This window comes from Ursus americanus, chromosome 10 (genome assembly GCF_024610735.1).
Source record: "Ursus americanus isolate L20-20 chromosome 10, mUrsAme1.1.p, whole genome shotgun sequence".
Lineage (NCBI taxonomy): Eukaryota > Metazoa > Chordata > Mammalia > Carnivora > Ursidae > Ursus > Ursus americanus.
The window spans coordinates 72,505,970-72,520,170 of NC_142136.1; the positions used below are offsets into that span (position 1 = coordinate 72,505,970).

The window sequence follows — 14,201 nt, forward strand, 5'->3', positions numbered from 1 at the left end:
CACTTTTTTCTCAGCTTTATGGTTTCTGATGAGAAGCTTGCTATTTCTTACTTTATTCTTCCCTTCGGCTTCTTTCAACATTTCTTCTTTGCCTTTGATTTTGTGGTTTGAATATGATATGAATAGATATAAATATTTTGATATTTATCCTGCTTGGTGTTTTCTAAGTTTCGTGGGTCTGTAGTTATGTGTTTGCCATTAGTTTGGGAACATTCTTAATCATTCATACTTAAAATTTTCTTTCTGTTCTGTTCTCTTTCTCTTCTCCTTCTGATATTCCAATTAGCTGTATGTTAGACCTTTTAAATTGTCCCACCATTCTTGAATATTCCATTCTGGTTTTTTTTTCTAATTCTTTTTTTTTCCTTTATATTTCAGTTTGGGAAATTTCTGTTGATATATCTTTAAGCTCATTAATTTTTTAGACTTTGTGAAGTCTATTGTTAGGCCCAATAAGGGCATTCTTCATTTCTGTTACAGTGTTGCTTTTTTTTTTTTAATTTCTAGCATTTCATTTTTATTCTTTCTTAAGTGTTTCCATCTCTATGCTTATCTTTCACATTTGTTCTTTTATGTTGTCTATTTGTCCATTGGAGTCCTTAACATGTTAATAATAGCTTATTTTAAATCCACTGTCCGATACTTCAAAAATCTGTGTTATCTTTCAATCTGGTTCCGATGCTTGCTTTAGCTCTTCAGACAGTGCTTTTTCTTGCCTTTTAGCATGTCTTGTAATTTTTGTTGAAAGCTGGACATGATGAATATGGTAAGAGAAATCCTGGTAAAGGCCTGTAACGTGAAGTTTTATGGTAATCTGGCTGTATTTAATGTTTGCTGCTCCTATACACATGAGAAGCTCCAAATTTTTCTAGTGTCCTCATTTATTCCCTCTTGTTGTCTTTGGGTTTCCCTAAGAACTCCTCAAATAGATCCATGCCTCACAGTTCTTTCATGTGCAATGCACTGTTACTATACTGGGGCCCCATTGGTGTGTGGTAAGGTGTGTGGGAAGAGAAGTGTTCTTATGATTAAATCTCAGTCTTTTAGTGAGCCTGTGCCCTGGTGTCTTCATAAGTGTTTCTTAACATTTTTCACCCCTTGCGAGACAGGGAGGTTAGAGGGGGCTAGAATTGTGTAAACACCCTTCTCTTTAGGCGGGATAAGACTCTGGTAAAGTCTTTAATGTTGGAGACTAGGCTTTCATTATGGAGAAGGCTCTGGGCGTACATCAAAATGGTCACTTTCCCCCTCCTCCTGCCTGAACCACGAGAGGAATTTTTCTTGGCTTTTCACCATGAGAACCTGGTGAGGTTTCTAGAAGTAAATCCACAAAGATGTGAGTCTTCACCCATCAAGATTGCAACCCAAGGAGTTTCTCACTTTTGTGGTAACCCATATTCAGCCTACATCAATTCCTCAAAATTACCAATTAAGAGTTCCTACCAGTTTGTGACTTTAGTAGTACCTTCCGCTCCAGTTAAACAGAGCTCAGCTGTGATTCTCTGTATTCACTTGTCTCTTCAGATTTCTGGTGGCAGTGTGTCATGTGATCTCACCTATCTCTGATGGGTCCAAAAAAAGTTGGTTTTCACTTTGTTCAGCTTTTTTTCTATAAGGATGGCAGTGGTGAATCCAAGCTCTTTATATGTCATTGTTGAAATTTCAGTGCCTTAGACTAACTTTTGACCTTTAATTTAAGTTTGTACAATGGACAGTATTCAAGTTTTTGAGAGGAATGAAGTTGCATAAGTAATTAGATGAATGAGTTAGAATTTTCCAGAAGCTAGTCTTGTTATTGAAGCTTACTATGGAAAACTCTATGTCACTTACATATTGTAATTTTCATAGTGATCCTGACACATTGTTTCTCTAAGATTTTCTCTTATGTTTTAAGCTCCTGTAAACTTTTGAGTTATGTCATTTTCAAAACTCATTATTCTTAAGTAATCATTACTTATTGATAGAATTACTTTACATATGAAGCATATAATGCAATTTCCCCATATAATGTGCTGCAGGTTGTGCTGCAAGATTTTACATAATTTATGTAATTTTACATAATTTATGTTGCCAAATGACTCATGTTCTAGAGTGAACCATGTTGGATTACCTTTAACTTCTATTAACGTTGGCAGCAGAAGGACTGGTAAAGAGAAGCAAACAATTTAGGAGTGGAAGAAAAAAATAAGATATTAAACTAATATCTTTAGCTCCAAGCATTTACTTGTTCTAAGAAGCTGTAAAATAGAAAACAATATATTAACTAGAAAATCACCAAGTTTTGTGGTCGCTAAACAAATGAAATGTGAGTAGAATTATTAAAGTGGAGGAAAACTTCAATTTTGTCAGATTATTTTGGGGGCAACAAAACAATTACAGCCACTTGAGATCATTGATGGGATATGTAGTCCACTGTGTAGAAAAAGCAGAAGTAGAAATGTTTAATATGATATATATATATATATATAATACATTATAGTTCCTACACAATGTGAAATCAAATTTCAAGTGTTTGAATGTCATCTGTTATTAGACCTGCAGGTTTATAAAAAGTCTTCAGTAATTCAAGAATTATTAAAGTAACTTTTCTTTTGGAAAACACAGTTATTTGAATAATGAGAAATGAAGGCCTTTTTAAATTGATGTTTTGAGAAATTATTAGAATCAATTTAAATTGATTTTCTGAGAAAAATAGGGAAGATTTTTTCATTAAAGCTTTGGTGCTTGGTACTAGTTATGCTTTAAAATTTTTCCCCAGGTGGCACATTTTCTTAAAATTTCATTTATGTTTACAGGAGATCATAAAAAATCTCTGATTTCTATAGATCATTGAATATAACTGAAAACAATAGTTAAATTAAATAATCTGCTTTTCAATATGATTTAGTATTTTATGACATTCATTTCACATAGTCATAGAAGTAAAACAGAGTTGGCAAGAATCAAGACATATTTTGGCAAACTTATTAGTTCACTAATGTCTCAACAGAAAGTGGTAACTGATTTTTTTTATTTCACTTGTATTTGATGAAGGATTTTTCTTTAACATTAATCTGTATAACTTAAAATTTTATTACATATTTTCCTTAACATACTCCACTACCTGAATTTTCCACTCTGCTACTGGCATGGGGAGTCATTTCTCTAAAATTTTGAGCTTTCAACAGTTTATGTGAATTATGAAGGAAGGAAAGGTCGGGGTGAAGAAAATAACCTAAGGGAGGTGATTCCCAACATCTTAAATTGAGTGATGAGTCTCTACAACTTCTTTATTTCTCCCTTAGAAGCCTGAGACTCAGTTTTGTAGAGTTCTCTCCATTATTTTGTTCCCGCCCTTGGCATTTTTCTCAAAAATTCTCTGAAATTTCTGATATGCTATTAGCATCTATCTGTATTTTCCAACTGATATGAGTTCACGCTTACTTACATACCTTTTAAAAAAACAGTTTTATTGAAATATAATCCACATCACATAAAATTTATGTTTAATGTGTACCATTCGATCCATTTTAATATTTTTACTTACACATGCAACCGTCACCACAGTCAACTCTTAGAACATTTTCATCACCTCTAAAAGAATCTCCCTACTCTTTAGTTACCATCTTTCTCATCCTCCTTCCCCCACCATAAACAACTACTAACCTACTTTCTGTCTTGATGGGTTTGTTTATTCTCGACTTTCATGTGAATTGAATCATAATAGCATACAGTCTTTTGTGACTGGGTTCTGTTAGTTACCACATTTTCAAGGTTCATTCATGTTGTAGCATGCATTAATACCTCATAAACTTTTATAACTAAAGAATATTCCATTATATGGATATACCATATTTTGTTTATCCATTCATTAGGTTGTTAAAACTTTTAGGCAATTGTGAATAATGCTGCTATAAACATTCACATACAAGTTTTGCATAGACACTTGTTTTCACTTGTCTTAGGTATATATATGTATGAGTGGAATTGCTGGGTCATGGGTAGACTTCATGTTTACCCATCTGTGGAACTGTCAGAAGTAGCTATACCATTTTGCATTCCCAACAGCAGTGTATGGGAGTTTTGGGGTTTTCTATACCCTGATCAACACTTATTATCTGACTTTTTGATTCTAGTCATGCTAATGGATATGAAGTAGTATCTCATTGTGGTTTCAGTTAGCATTTCACTGATGACCAATGATGTCAATCTTCTTTTCATGTTTTTTACTTTTTAATTTCCGTGAGCTATTTGAAGGGAAGAATGAAGTAAAAATATGGCTCAGTCTACCATCTTGATTCAAAAAGTCTTTTCATTTATATTTAAAATGAGAAAAATAAAGTGATTCCTTCCCCCACCTTTGTTTTAGGCAACAAAACAAGCAGTTGCTCAGAACTGTGAAGCTCTCGGAACCCGGATAGGTAAAGAAAATGACCTAGCCCTCATCACTGATGGTGAAACATTGAAGTATGCCCTCCATTCTGAAATTAAGAGGAGCTTCCTCAATTTGGCCCTCTCATGTAGAGCAGTATTATGTTGTAGGTAAGGATATAGTCACTGTTCTTTTTTCCTTCTCTGCTATCTTTAACACTGTTCATATAAAGAAAATGTGGACATGTAAATACAAGTTTTTGTAGAAACAAAGTTCCTTATTGGTAAAATATATGCTCAAATTGAAGAGAGATGTCTGAATTTAATTTTAAATATCAGGCTTAAGATGTTACTAGAAAGCAGATTATAGTTTTTCAGTGATAAATTATTTAGTGATGTGTTGACCAGATGAAAGATGTCTTCAGTAAGAACAAAATCCCTTTATTTATAGTGAGGGGCAAAACTGAAAAAAAAAAATCCACTGGTGTCTAGAGGAAAATGAAATTATCAGTATTAGTGCAAGTCTAAACATCAATTTAAAAAGGCAAATCATGTACAACAAAGATGGGTGGAACTAAGAAAATAATGAAACTTGGTACAGAATAGTTGTTCCTTACTCCTGAGTGAAAAGATTAAATGGGCCAATTATTAAAACATCGTGATGCTTTGAACTTTTAAGTATTAATATAGATTTGCTCCTCAATCAGTTGGGCTCCCTATATGCTTCAGATGTTTCCCTTAGATGTCTTTCTGTGTTCACATTTGTTCAGCATCTACTACAAAAATTCAGCACCTTCTGTTCTTCACTCTCACTTGTCATGACTGTAGTTTAGCCTTTAGGATTCTTTGTGATCTAGACTTCCATCAATTAGAACTGATAAAAATAATGGAAAGCTGAATTCAAATCCAGCTTGGGCAAAAAAGGGAATTTATTAGCTCACATAATTGAAAATTCTGTAGGTAAAGCTGACTTCAAGGGAAGCAAGAAAATTCATCAATAGTCAATTCACCAGTTATTTGTTTCTTTTAACTATTTAGATTTAATTGACCAGTTTTAATTTTGCATCAAAACAATATTTTAAGGAATGCTCACTTTTTCTCTGCCCAAACTTGCTACTCATGCTGGAGGGAGCAATGAAAGGACATACTGAAGAAGCAGAGAGAAGAAGAGAACACAGGGACTAATTTTGCCACAAAGGATTGTTATTCCAGCAGTTGGCATGCAAACCAACTATTGGTGGTTTGTCCTAAGTCTGGCTTTACTTGTGGTTTGATGTAGAGTTCTCCCTTTGATGTAGGTGTCTCCCTTTTGATTCACCTGGTGCAGGCTTTATCCCCAGGCCAGAACCCCTTTTGGCAACAAGTTGGGGGTTGAGAGACCCAAGCTTCATAACCTCATATGATTGCATCCAGAGGAAGATTCACATGTGCTTTCTCCCAGAAATCTCAGCAAATGGGACATCATGTTTGGCTCTGAACGATACTTGCTGTCAGGAGCCCAAGATGAAAACAAAGGGATTATATACATGCTGGTAACAGTGGAAAGAGATGATATACCCCTAGGTCCAAAGGGATTGGAGGAGGAGAGTAGTCACTCTATTTGCAAAGAGAGCCCGGCAGAGTGGACTGCCTCTAGAGGAGCCTTGAGCTGTGGTAGACAGACACAGCCATGTGGAGAAGACATGGCAGGGAGGAGCAGGGAAATGTCCAACTTGACCTCACTCTCCTCCCTGTCCAGTTTCTGCAGGGGTCACTCATGGGCAAACCATGATAGCAACTCTCAATTATTCCCGTTTAAGTTGTTCATTGCCTTAGTTTCTCCACTTAGTCACTTTGTCCCTTTAAGTGTCCCATTAGATGAACAGTAAACATAAATGAATACAAAATTGAAGTCTGTTGACTGAGCTCTATCCTAAACTGATGAAAACGATTTGGTATGGAACTGGCAGAAACTGTAACTCACAAAGGGAGTGGTGGTAGGGAAGGAGAGTAGAGTCTGTCTCTAACATTCTTCATGGCTTCAAAATTTTATGACAATTTTACTGTTTTTCTTTTTTTAAAAAAAGATTTTATTTATTTATTTGAGATTGAGAGCGAGAGCAAGAAAGAGAGAGAAAGGGCAAGGGCAAGCACAAGCACGGAGAGGGGCAGAGATAGAAGGAGAAGCAGACTCTCTGCTGAGCAGGGAGCCTGATGCCAGGCTCAGTCCCAGGACCCTGAGAAGATGACCTGAGCCAAAGGGCAGATGCTTAACCTATTGAGCCACCCAGGCACCTATCATTTTTTCTATATATTCTACTAAAATTTCATTAAGAATTTTTAGTCTATATTCATGAAGGGTATTTGTGGTTTTACTTCAAGTTATTTAATGGCTTTGGTTTCAGGATAATTCTGGCCTGATAAACTGATTTGGGAGGTGTTTCTTTGTCCTCAGTTTTCTACATTTTCTGTAGTATTGGTATTATTTCTTCCTAAAATGTTTGATAGACTTCTCTGTTGATGCCATCTGGATCTGACTTTGTGGGAAGGTCTTAATGAATAATTCGATTTATTTAGCAAATATTTTCTAGTACTTCAGTTAGGTTTGTGATTTGTGTCTTTCAAGGAATTTATCCATTTGATCTAGTTGTCAAATATGTTGGCATAAAGTTTTTCACAATATTCCTTTATTTGTTACTTTTATGTGATATATGGTGGTGTTCCTTCTTTCCTTCTTCATATGAATAATTTACTCTTTTTTTCTTTGATCAGTCTAGTTAGGGCTTTACCAATTTTGCTGATATTTTCAAAAGGCCAACTCCATGGTTTGTTCAGTTTTTATTTATGTTCTGATATACATCATATTTATAATGTATATGTACTTTTATAATAAATTAATATTATAAAATATATGCATGTTATATAGTGATATGACATTCTCACATATAATACGTATTTATCTGTATTGTTTTCTACTTTTACCCTACTTTGGATTGAATTTCTTTTTCTTTTTCTCATAACTTAAGGTAGAGACTTTCATCATTGATTTTAAGTTTTTTTCTTTTCTACTATAAACATTTCAAGCCATAAATCTTTAAGCACTGATTTAACTACATTTCACAAATTTTGATATGTTGTGTTTTCATTAGCATTCAGTTCAAAGTACAGTATTTTCTCATTTCTCTTGATTTCTTTTTTATCTTATGGGATATTTAAAAGTGTGTTATTTAATTCTCACACATTTGGGTATTTCCTATGCCCCTTTCTCTTACTGATTTCTAACTTGAAGCTATTTTCAAAGAAAATACTAGGTTTATTTTTTTTTTCCCCTTGGTACTTTGTCATTCTGTTGTCTTCTGGCTCCCTTGTTTCTGATGAGAAGTTTACACTGTTGTTACCCTGTATGTGATGTATCATTTTCCTCTTCCTACTTTCCAGATTTTCTCTCTGTTATTTGGTTTCAGTTGTTTGGCTATGTTGACTCTATATGTGGTTCTTATTGTATTTGTTCTACTTTAAATTCAGGGGATCCCTAAATTCATGTTTTGTTTTGATTTTGCTAGATTAGAAAGTTTCAATCATTATTTTTTCAAGGTGTTTTTTTTTTCTTTCTTTCTAATTTCGTTCCCTTTACTTTGGGACTCCAATCATATACATGAGTGAATGCTTGATGTTTACTATAGACCTGTGGCACTGCCACTTCATTTTTCTTTAATTTCCCCTCCTTTCTTTTTGTATTGCATATTTTCTATTCATGTAACTTCAAATTTACTGATTCCTTCTACTATCTCAGATCTGATATTAAGTTCATGAAGTATCTTTTTCATTTCATCCCTAGAATTTTTATTTTTTAATAGTTTCCATTCTTCTGTTGGGGTATGTTGTTTGTTGACTCATAATGGTTACAATTTTGTTTGATTCTTTGAACGTATTTTATTTTAATTCTACGAACATATTTATAATGCTGCTTTGAAGTCTTTGCCTGCTAAATCCTACATCAGGTCTCAGTCAGCTTCTATTGACTGCTTTTTTCACTGTGTGTGGAAACAAATGCTCCTTGGTACATCTAGTGATTTTGTTTTGTTTTGAGTGAATGTGGATGTTGTGGAAAAATACACTGCAGTATATCTGGATTCTAATTTATTCTTCTGCATTTTATTGGTTCGGTGTTTTAATAACTTGCCTGGGCTGTGAAATCTGTTTGCCTGTTCATTTGCAGTTACTGATATTTTACCTTAGCTGTTGTTTTGGGGTTTTGGTTTTTTTTTTGTTTTGTTTTGTTTTGTTTTTTTAAGCCTGCCTTCCCAGATGTTTCTCCTGTACCTGAAGAGTTTAGTCATTACTCAATTACTTGGGCAAGTTTGTGCCTCCTCAATTCAAACCCTAAGACTTCTACTTCTGCTGTCAGGGCTATATGTGATTGGAGCAATTCTTTCAGAGGTATAACAAGTTGCAAACCTCTCTGGGCTCTTCCTTGCATAGTCTTAATTTAGTGAGCTGTCTGGATTTTGTGGAAAGTTTATTATCTCAACCCTCCCATGATTCTTTTGTTGCAAAAATCTCCCTGTTATATTTCTAGCTGATTTTCTGCCCTCCCTGAACTAAGAGAGCTACCCCAGTTGGTAAAGATGTGGGTGCTCATTATCTGCTCCAAACCATATCCACCATGTCCAGATAGTAAATCTGCAGATTCTTGCCCCACTCCCAGGTCAAGGGAATATGAACACCTCCGGGAAAGAGGGTCACAAGCTTGCTGCACTTACCTGATACAGTAACATCTTTTCATGAATAAACATGGATCAAGTTCTTTTCCACCTTTGGTCATTTTCTGGTGAGCTGAAATGTTTGTTTTTAGTTTTTTCCAGTTCTACATTTGTTTTCTTGTTGAAATTGTCCAATGTCCTTATATACCATTAACAAGTATAGAAAGTTTTCTTAAAAATTTGGCCAACAATTTGCTTACTGAATGTCACTTAGAAATAAAAAAGTTTAGATAGTTGGAGGGTGTCATACAGTATTTGTTATAATTGCTTAATCAGTGGCACTCAGGTGAACATAATTAAAAAAGAAAAATTAATTAACTTCTAAAAGTCAATTTATGAAGCTGTAGACTTATTTTCCTGACAATTCTTATCACTATATGCCATAATTTTTGTTTTACTTACTTGGTTTATTGTCTGTCCTCTCCACTGCAATGTAATCTTCATGAAGGCAGAGTTGTTTATATATTTTATTTTCTCCTCTATCTTCTCTATCAAGGATTGTGCTTAGCTCATAGCAGAGACATAAATATTTGTTGAATAAATAATAATGAATATGAGATTACCGTTAAGTAGTTTACTCAGCAAATTGCAAACACAATTATAGCAAAAAAAAAAAACTTGTTTATATATCCAAGAAAACATCTGTGCCATATAATATGTTGAACCTATTTTACAATTTTTACAAAGCTTTTATTTAAATTCTAGTTAGTTAACATACAGTGTAATATAGTTTCAGATGCACAATATAGTGATTCAACACTCCCATACATCACCCGGTGCTCATCACAAGTGTACTCCTTAATCTTCATCACCTATTTAACCCAAATTTTGAGTGGAAACCATTTTATTTTTTATTCCTCACACTGATTATATTGATAAGGGAGTCAATAGTATGTGCCTATGGAAAAACCATGACATTATTCCAGGCAATTGGTTTACTTATCTTTGTATATTTTTAATCCATGAAAATAGATGATAAAAGTACTGCAATTTTTTAATTAAGTCAAATATGACTCGAGTCAAATGTGACTTAGTTTTATAATTTGGAATCTATTATGTGTTCTTTCTAAATTATTGTTGAATTTTTTATTTGGTTCCATGTTAGAGATTAAAAGTCACAATGAGAGTTGACAGGTGAAATATTATTTTTGGAATGTAAAAATGTCCATTCGGATGAGAAGAGTAGAAATTAACTGTTCAATGATTGTTTTGAATTCCTAAAACTGTGTTTTAGGGCTGTGTTTTCTTATCACTTTTGTGCTCTGAAACAGCATACTGACTTTTTTCCGATCCTGAGTAGACATCTTCCCTTTCAATTTTTGTGAATAGATGGCTATGGGACTTCTATGTTGTCTCGGCCAATAGAACGACAAGATGAACTTGGCGAGACATGAATGTAAATACCATCAATTGGATATAACCCTAAAATTTCAGGATTAGGGAAATTTGGCTTAATGCCCATATATGGACACATGACCTAAAGTGTTTTATTGACTGGAGCTCAATTAACAGATGGTTATTAAAAGACTACTATTATTTTAGGATTTATTTTCATATATGGGTGGGGAGGACCCCAAATCAGAATAGTGATGATCCAGTTCTATTCTTAACTGGTCAGAACTGATTTGGAGCCTTGGTGAAAGGCCCAGAACCACATTACCAAAGGACTGAAGGACTAAATGATGTTTAGCAAGGGGAGGAGATGGTTTAGTGGGCCCCTGAGTGTTCTCTTCTCATATTTTGGAGAACTTGGTTGGCCCAGAGGATAGAATTAAGATATAAAGGGGATGCCTGGGTGGCTCAGTCGTTAAGCCTCTACCTTCAGCTCAGGGCGTGATCCCAGGGTCCTGGGATCGAGCCCCACATCAGGCTCTTCCGCTGGGAGCCTGCTTCTTCCTCTCCCACTCCCCCTGCTTGTGTTCCCTCTTTCGCTGGCTGTCTCTCTTTCTGTCAAATAAATAAAAAATCTTAAAAAAAAGAATTAAGATATAAAGGTAGTTGCCAGACTAAATGGTGAAGTTATTATCATTGTCACCATTCCAGCAAAACAACCAGCATCTCTTGATGGAAATGAAACTTACAAATGGTTTCTGGAACATCCCCTACTTCAGTAACTTTTCATACTCTAATGACAAAGTCGTAATGTTAACTCATTGTATTTTCTTCATTATGAAACAAAAGTTTTTTTATCTGTGCTTCTGTCTTTAAATTTGGAGTGTGTTCCCTTTCAATTTTTGTGAATAGATGGCTATGCGGCTTCTATGTTGTCTCGGCCAATAGAACGACAAGATGAACTTGGCAAGACATGAATGTAAATACCATCAATTGGTATTTAATTGGTATATTCAAGGAAACCTATCTCCTCAGTTTTTAATAATCTCACCTAAAAATTGAAAGGTTTAAATTTAAATTAGTTTTCAGGAGCTGTTTTGTGAGAAGGGGATGATCATTTGATTACTGGAAAATAAAACCTTTGTGTGTCTCTTTTTGTTTTGGATAGAGGTGTGTATCTGATTCATTTAGTGAATGAATGCATAAGTGATGAACAAGAGATAAAATTTTTTCTTCTCTTTCCTTGGTGTATCTGTGTTTTGTGCAGACAGGGTCTACTAGCCTAAAATATTTTAAGAATACTAAATTTGCTTTTGTAGCTTATCTGAGGGAGAAAAAAGGATCAACAGTATCCTAATCTATGTTGGACACATACCATGGAAAGAAACAAACATTTGTTGTTATGTCACTTCACTATCGTTTGTTGTTCTTACCGCAGACTCTTCTGACTGATACCTTCATGTTTTTATATCTCCTTTTATTTTTCAAGTTCACTTGAGGGTAGTTTGATTTTCATAGGCTAGTCTACAGGCTATCTTTTGGGTAAATGCCTTCATATAGTTTCAGAAATCTTCACTTCTTGCTCTCCTTTAGGTAGATGATATAAATTAATATAGTAGGCAGGTGTTAGATAAGAGGGAGTGATGGGGAGAAAGGCAAATTGAAGAGTTTATCTCCATGTAACCTGGAGAAATACTGTGTATTTCTTTTGGGATGTTAAAGAAGTTACTGTGTGGTTTCTTTGCTTTTCTTTTTATTTTGGGTGAGGATGGGAGGGAACTTTTTAAAAAAATTGAGTATAGTTGACACACAATTTTACATTATTTTCAGGAGTACGACACAGTGATTGGACATCTCTAAATGTTATGCTATGCTCACAAGTATAGCTCCCCTCTGTCACCATACAACACTATTACAGTACCACTGACTATATTCCCTATGCTGTACCTTTTATCCCCATGACTTATTCACTCCATAACTGGAAGCCTGTATCTGCAAGTCCTCTTCACCTATTTTGCAAGTCCCTCCATCCCCTTCCCCTCCAGCAGCCATCAGTTTGTTCTTTGTATGTATAGTTCTGATTCTGCTTTTTGTTTATTCATTTGTTTCTTTTTAGATTGGTGTGTGGAACATTTTTATATATGTAAAAAGCTTAATTAATGAATTGGGAAATTTACCAGTAACTGCCACCTAAAGGTGGCTATGTGTAGATTACTGTTGACTCTGTTAAAGGCTTTTAGAACAAGGTGAACACAAACAAAACACTAAAAAATGGTGGTTTTGGTCTTCTTTTTCAGGTTATCTCCCCTCCAGAAGGCAGAAATAGTGGACCTGGTTAAGAAGCATGTAGGGGCCATTACTCTTGCCATTGGGGATGGTGCCAATGATGTTGGGATGATCCAGATGGCTCACGTGGGTGTGGGAATCAGTGGGAATGAGGGCATGCTGGCCACCAACAACTCGGATTATGCCATTGCACAGGTCAGTAGTGTGGTCATAAGAGTGTTGAGTATCTCAAGTCCATCCCTGAGGCCTACCCCACTCTTTAAGCTGCTTTTCATATGAAACTACCACCACATTTGGGGTTTTCTTTAGTTTTGTCCTCATGAACTTTGCAGCAAAAAAAAGTTTTCCTTGAGCAGTTAGGGAGTCGGTCATACTGATGCCACCAAGAATCTATAGCTCTGCTAATATAATCTTTAAATTCCCTATCTCTTCAATCTGTAATGTATGCTTTGCTTTGTGGTGTCTCTCAAAGAAGATTTCTTAAAGACTTATAATGTACCCATTTCTGCTTTTTTAAAGTAGGCATTGCCTCTTGGCAGGCATTTAAAAAAGTAGGTTGTATATTTTAGAGCAATTATAGCTTCACAACAAAATTGAGCAGAAAATATAAAGTTCCCGTATATTCCCCGCTTTCCCTCACAGACTCCCCCATCATCAACAACCCCTACCAGAACTGTATATTTGTTATAACTGATGAACCTATATTGACACATCATCATCATTACCCAAAGTTCAGAGTCTACATTAGGGCTCACTCTTGATGTTGTATATTCTATGGGTTTGGAGAAATGTATAATGACAAGTATCCATCATCACAGTATCATACAGAGTAGTTTTACAGCTTTAAAAATCCTCTGCACTCCGTCTATTCATCATTCTCTCCACACACAAACCCTTGGCAACCACTGATTTTTGTACTATCTCCATGGTTTTGCCTTTCCAGAATGTCATATTCATATAGTATGTAGCATTTTCGAATGGGCTTCTTTCACTTAGTAATATGCATTGAAGTGTCTGCCGTGTCTTTCATGGCTTAAGAGCTCATTTCTATTTAGTGATGAATAACTTTCCACTTTCTGGATGTAAAATACTTTATCCATTCACTCACTGAAAAACATCTTGGTTATTTCCAAGTTTGGGCAATTATTTAAAAAGCTGCTATAAATGTCCATGTGCAGGTTTTTTTGTGTGTGTGTGGACATAAGTTTTCAACTCCTTTGGACTTATACCAAGGAGTGTAATTGCTGTATCATATAGTAAAAGTATAAAAGTATGTTTAGTTTTGTAAGAAACTGCCAAACTGCCTTCCACAGTAGCTGTGCCATTTATTGAAAGTCATTTAAGTAGTGTGTGTGGTCTGTGATTTACAGCCTCTGTATATTTATGTCATATCCTAGGCTGTTTAACAAGAACATGTCCTCCTTCTACAAATTAATATTTTGACTTTTGAAGAATATAATATTTTAATCAATAATTTAAGATTAGCTTTTA

The 14,201-nt window shown here is 34.9% G+C and overlaps 1 protein-coding gene across 1 annotated transcript in view; it reads left to right on the forward strand.

Annotated features, from left to right (window-relative positions):
- LOC123791812 (phospholipid-transporting ATPase IB-like) overlaps positions 1-14,201 on the forward strand; it is a 189,411-nt gene that overhangs the window by 99,923 nt on the left and 75,287 nt on the right. The window contains exons 25-26 of the mRNA XM_087864917.1: positions 4,349-4,521; positions 12,722-12,905. Coding sequence (XP_087721043.1) covers positions 4,349-4,521; positions 12,722-12,905 — 357 coding nt within the window. The remainder of the gene's footprint in view (positions 1-4,348; positions 4,522-12,721; positions 12,906-14,201) is intronic.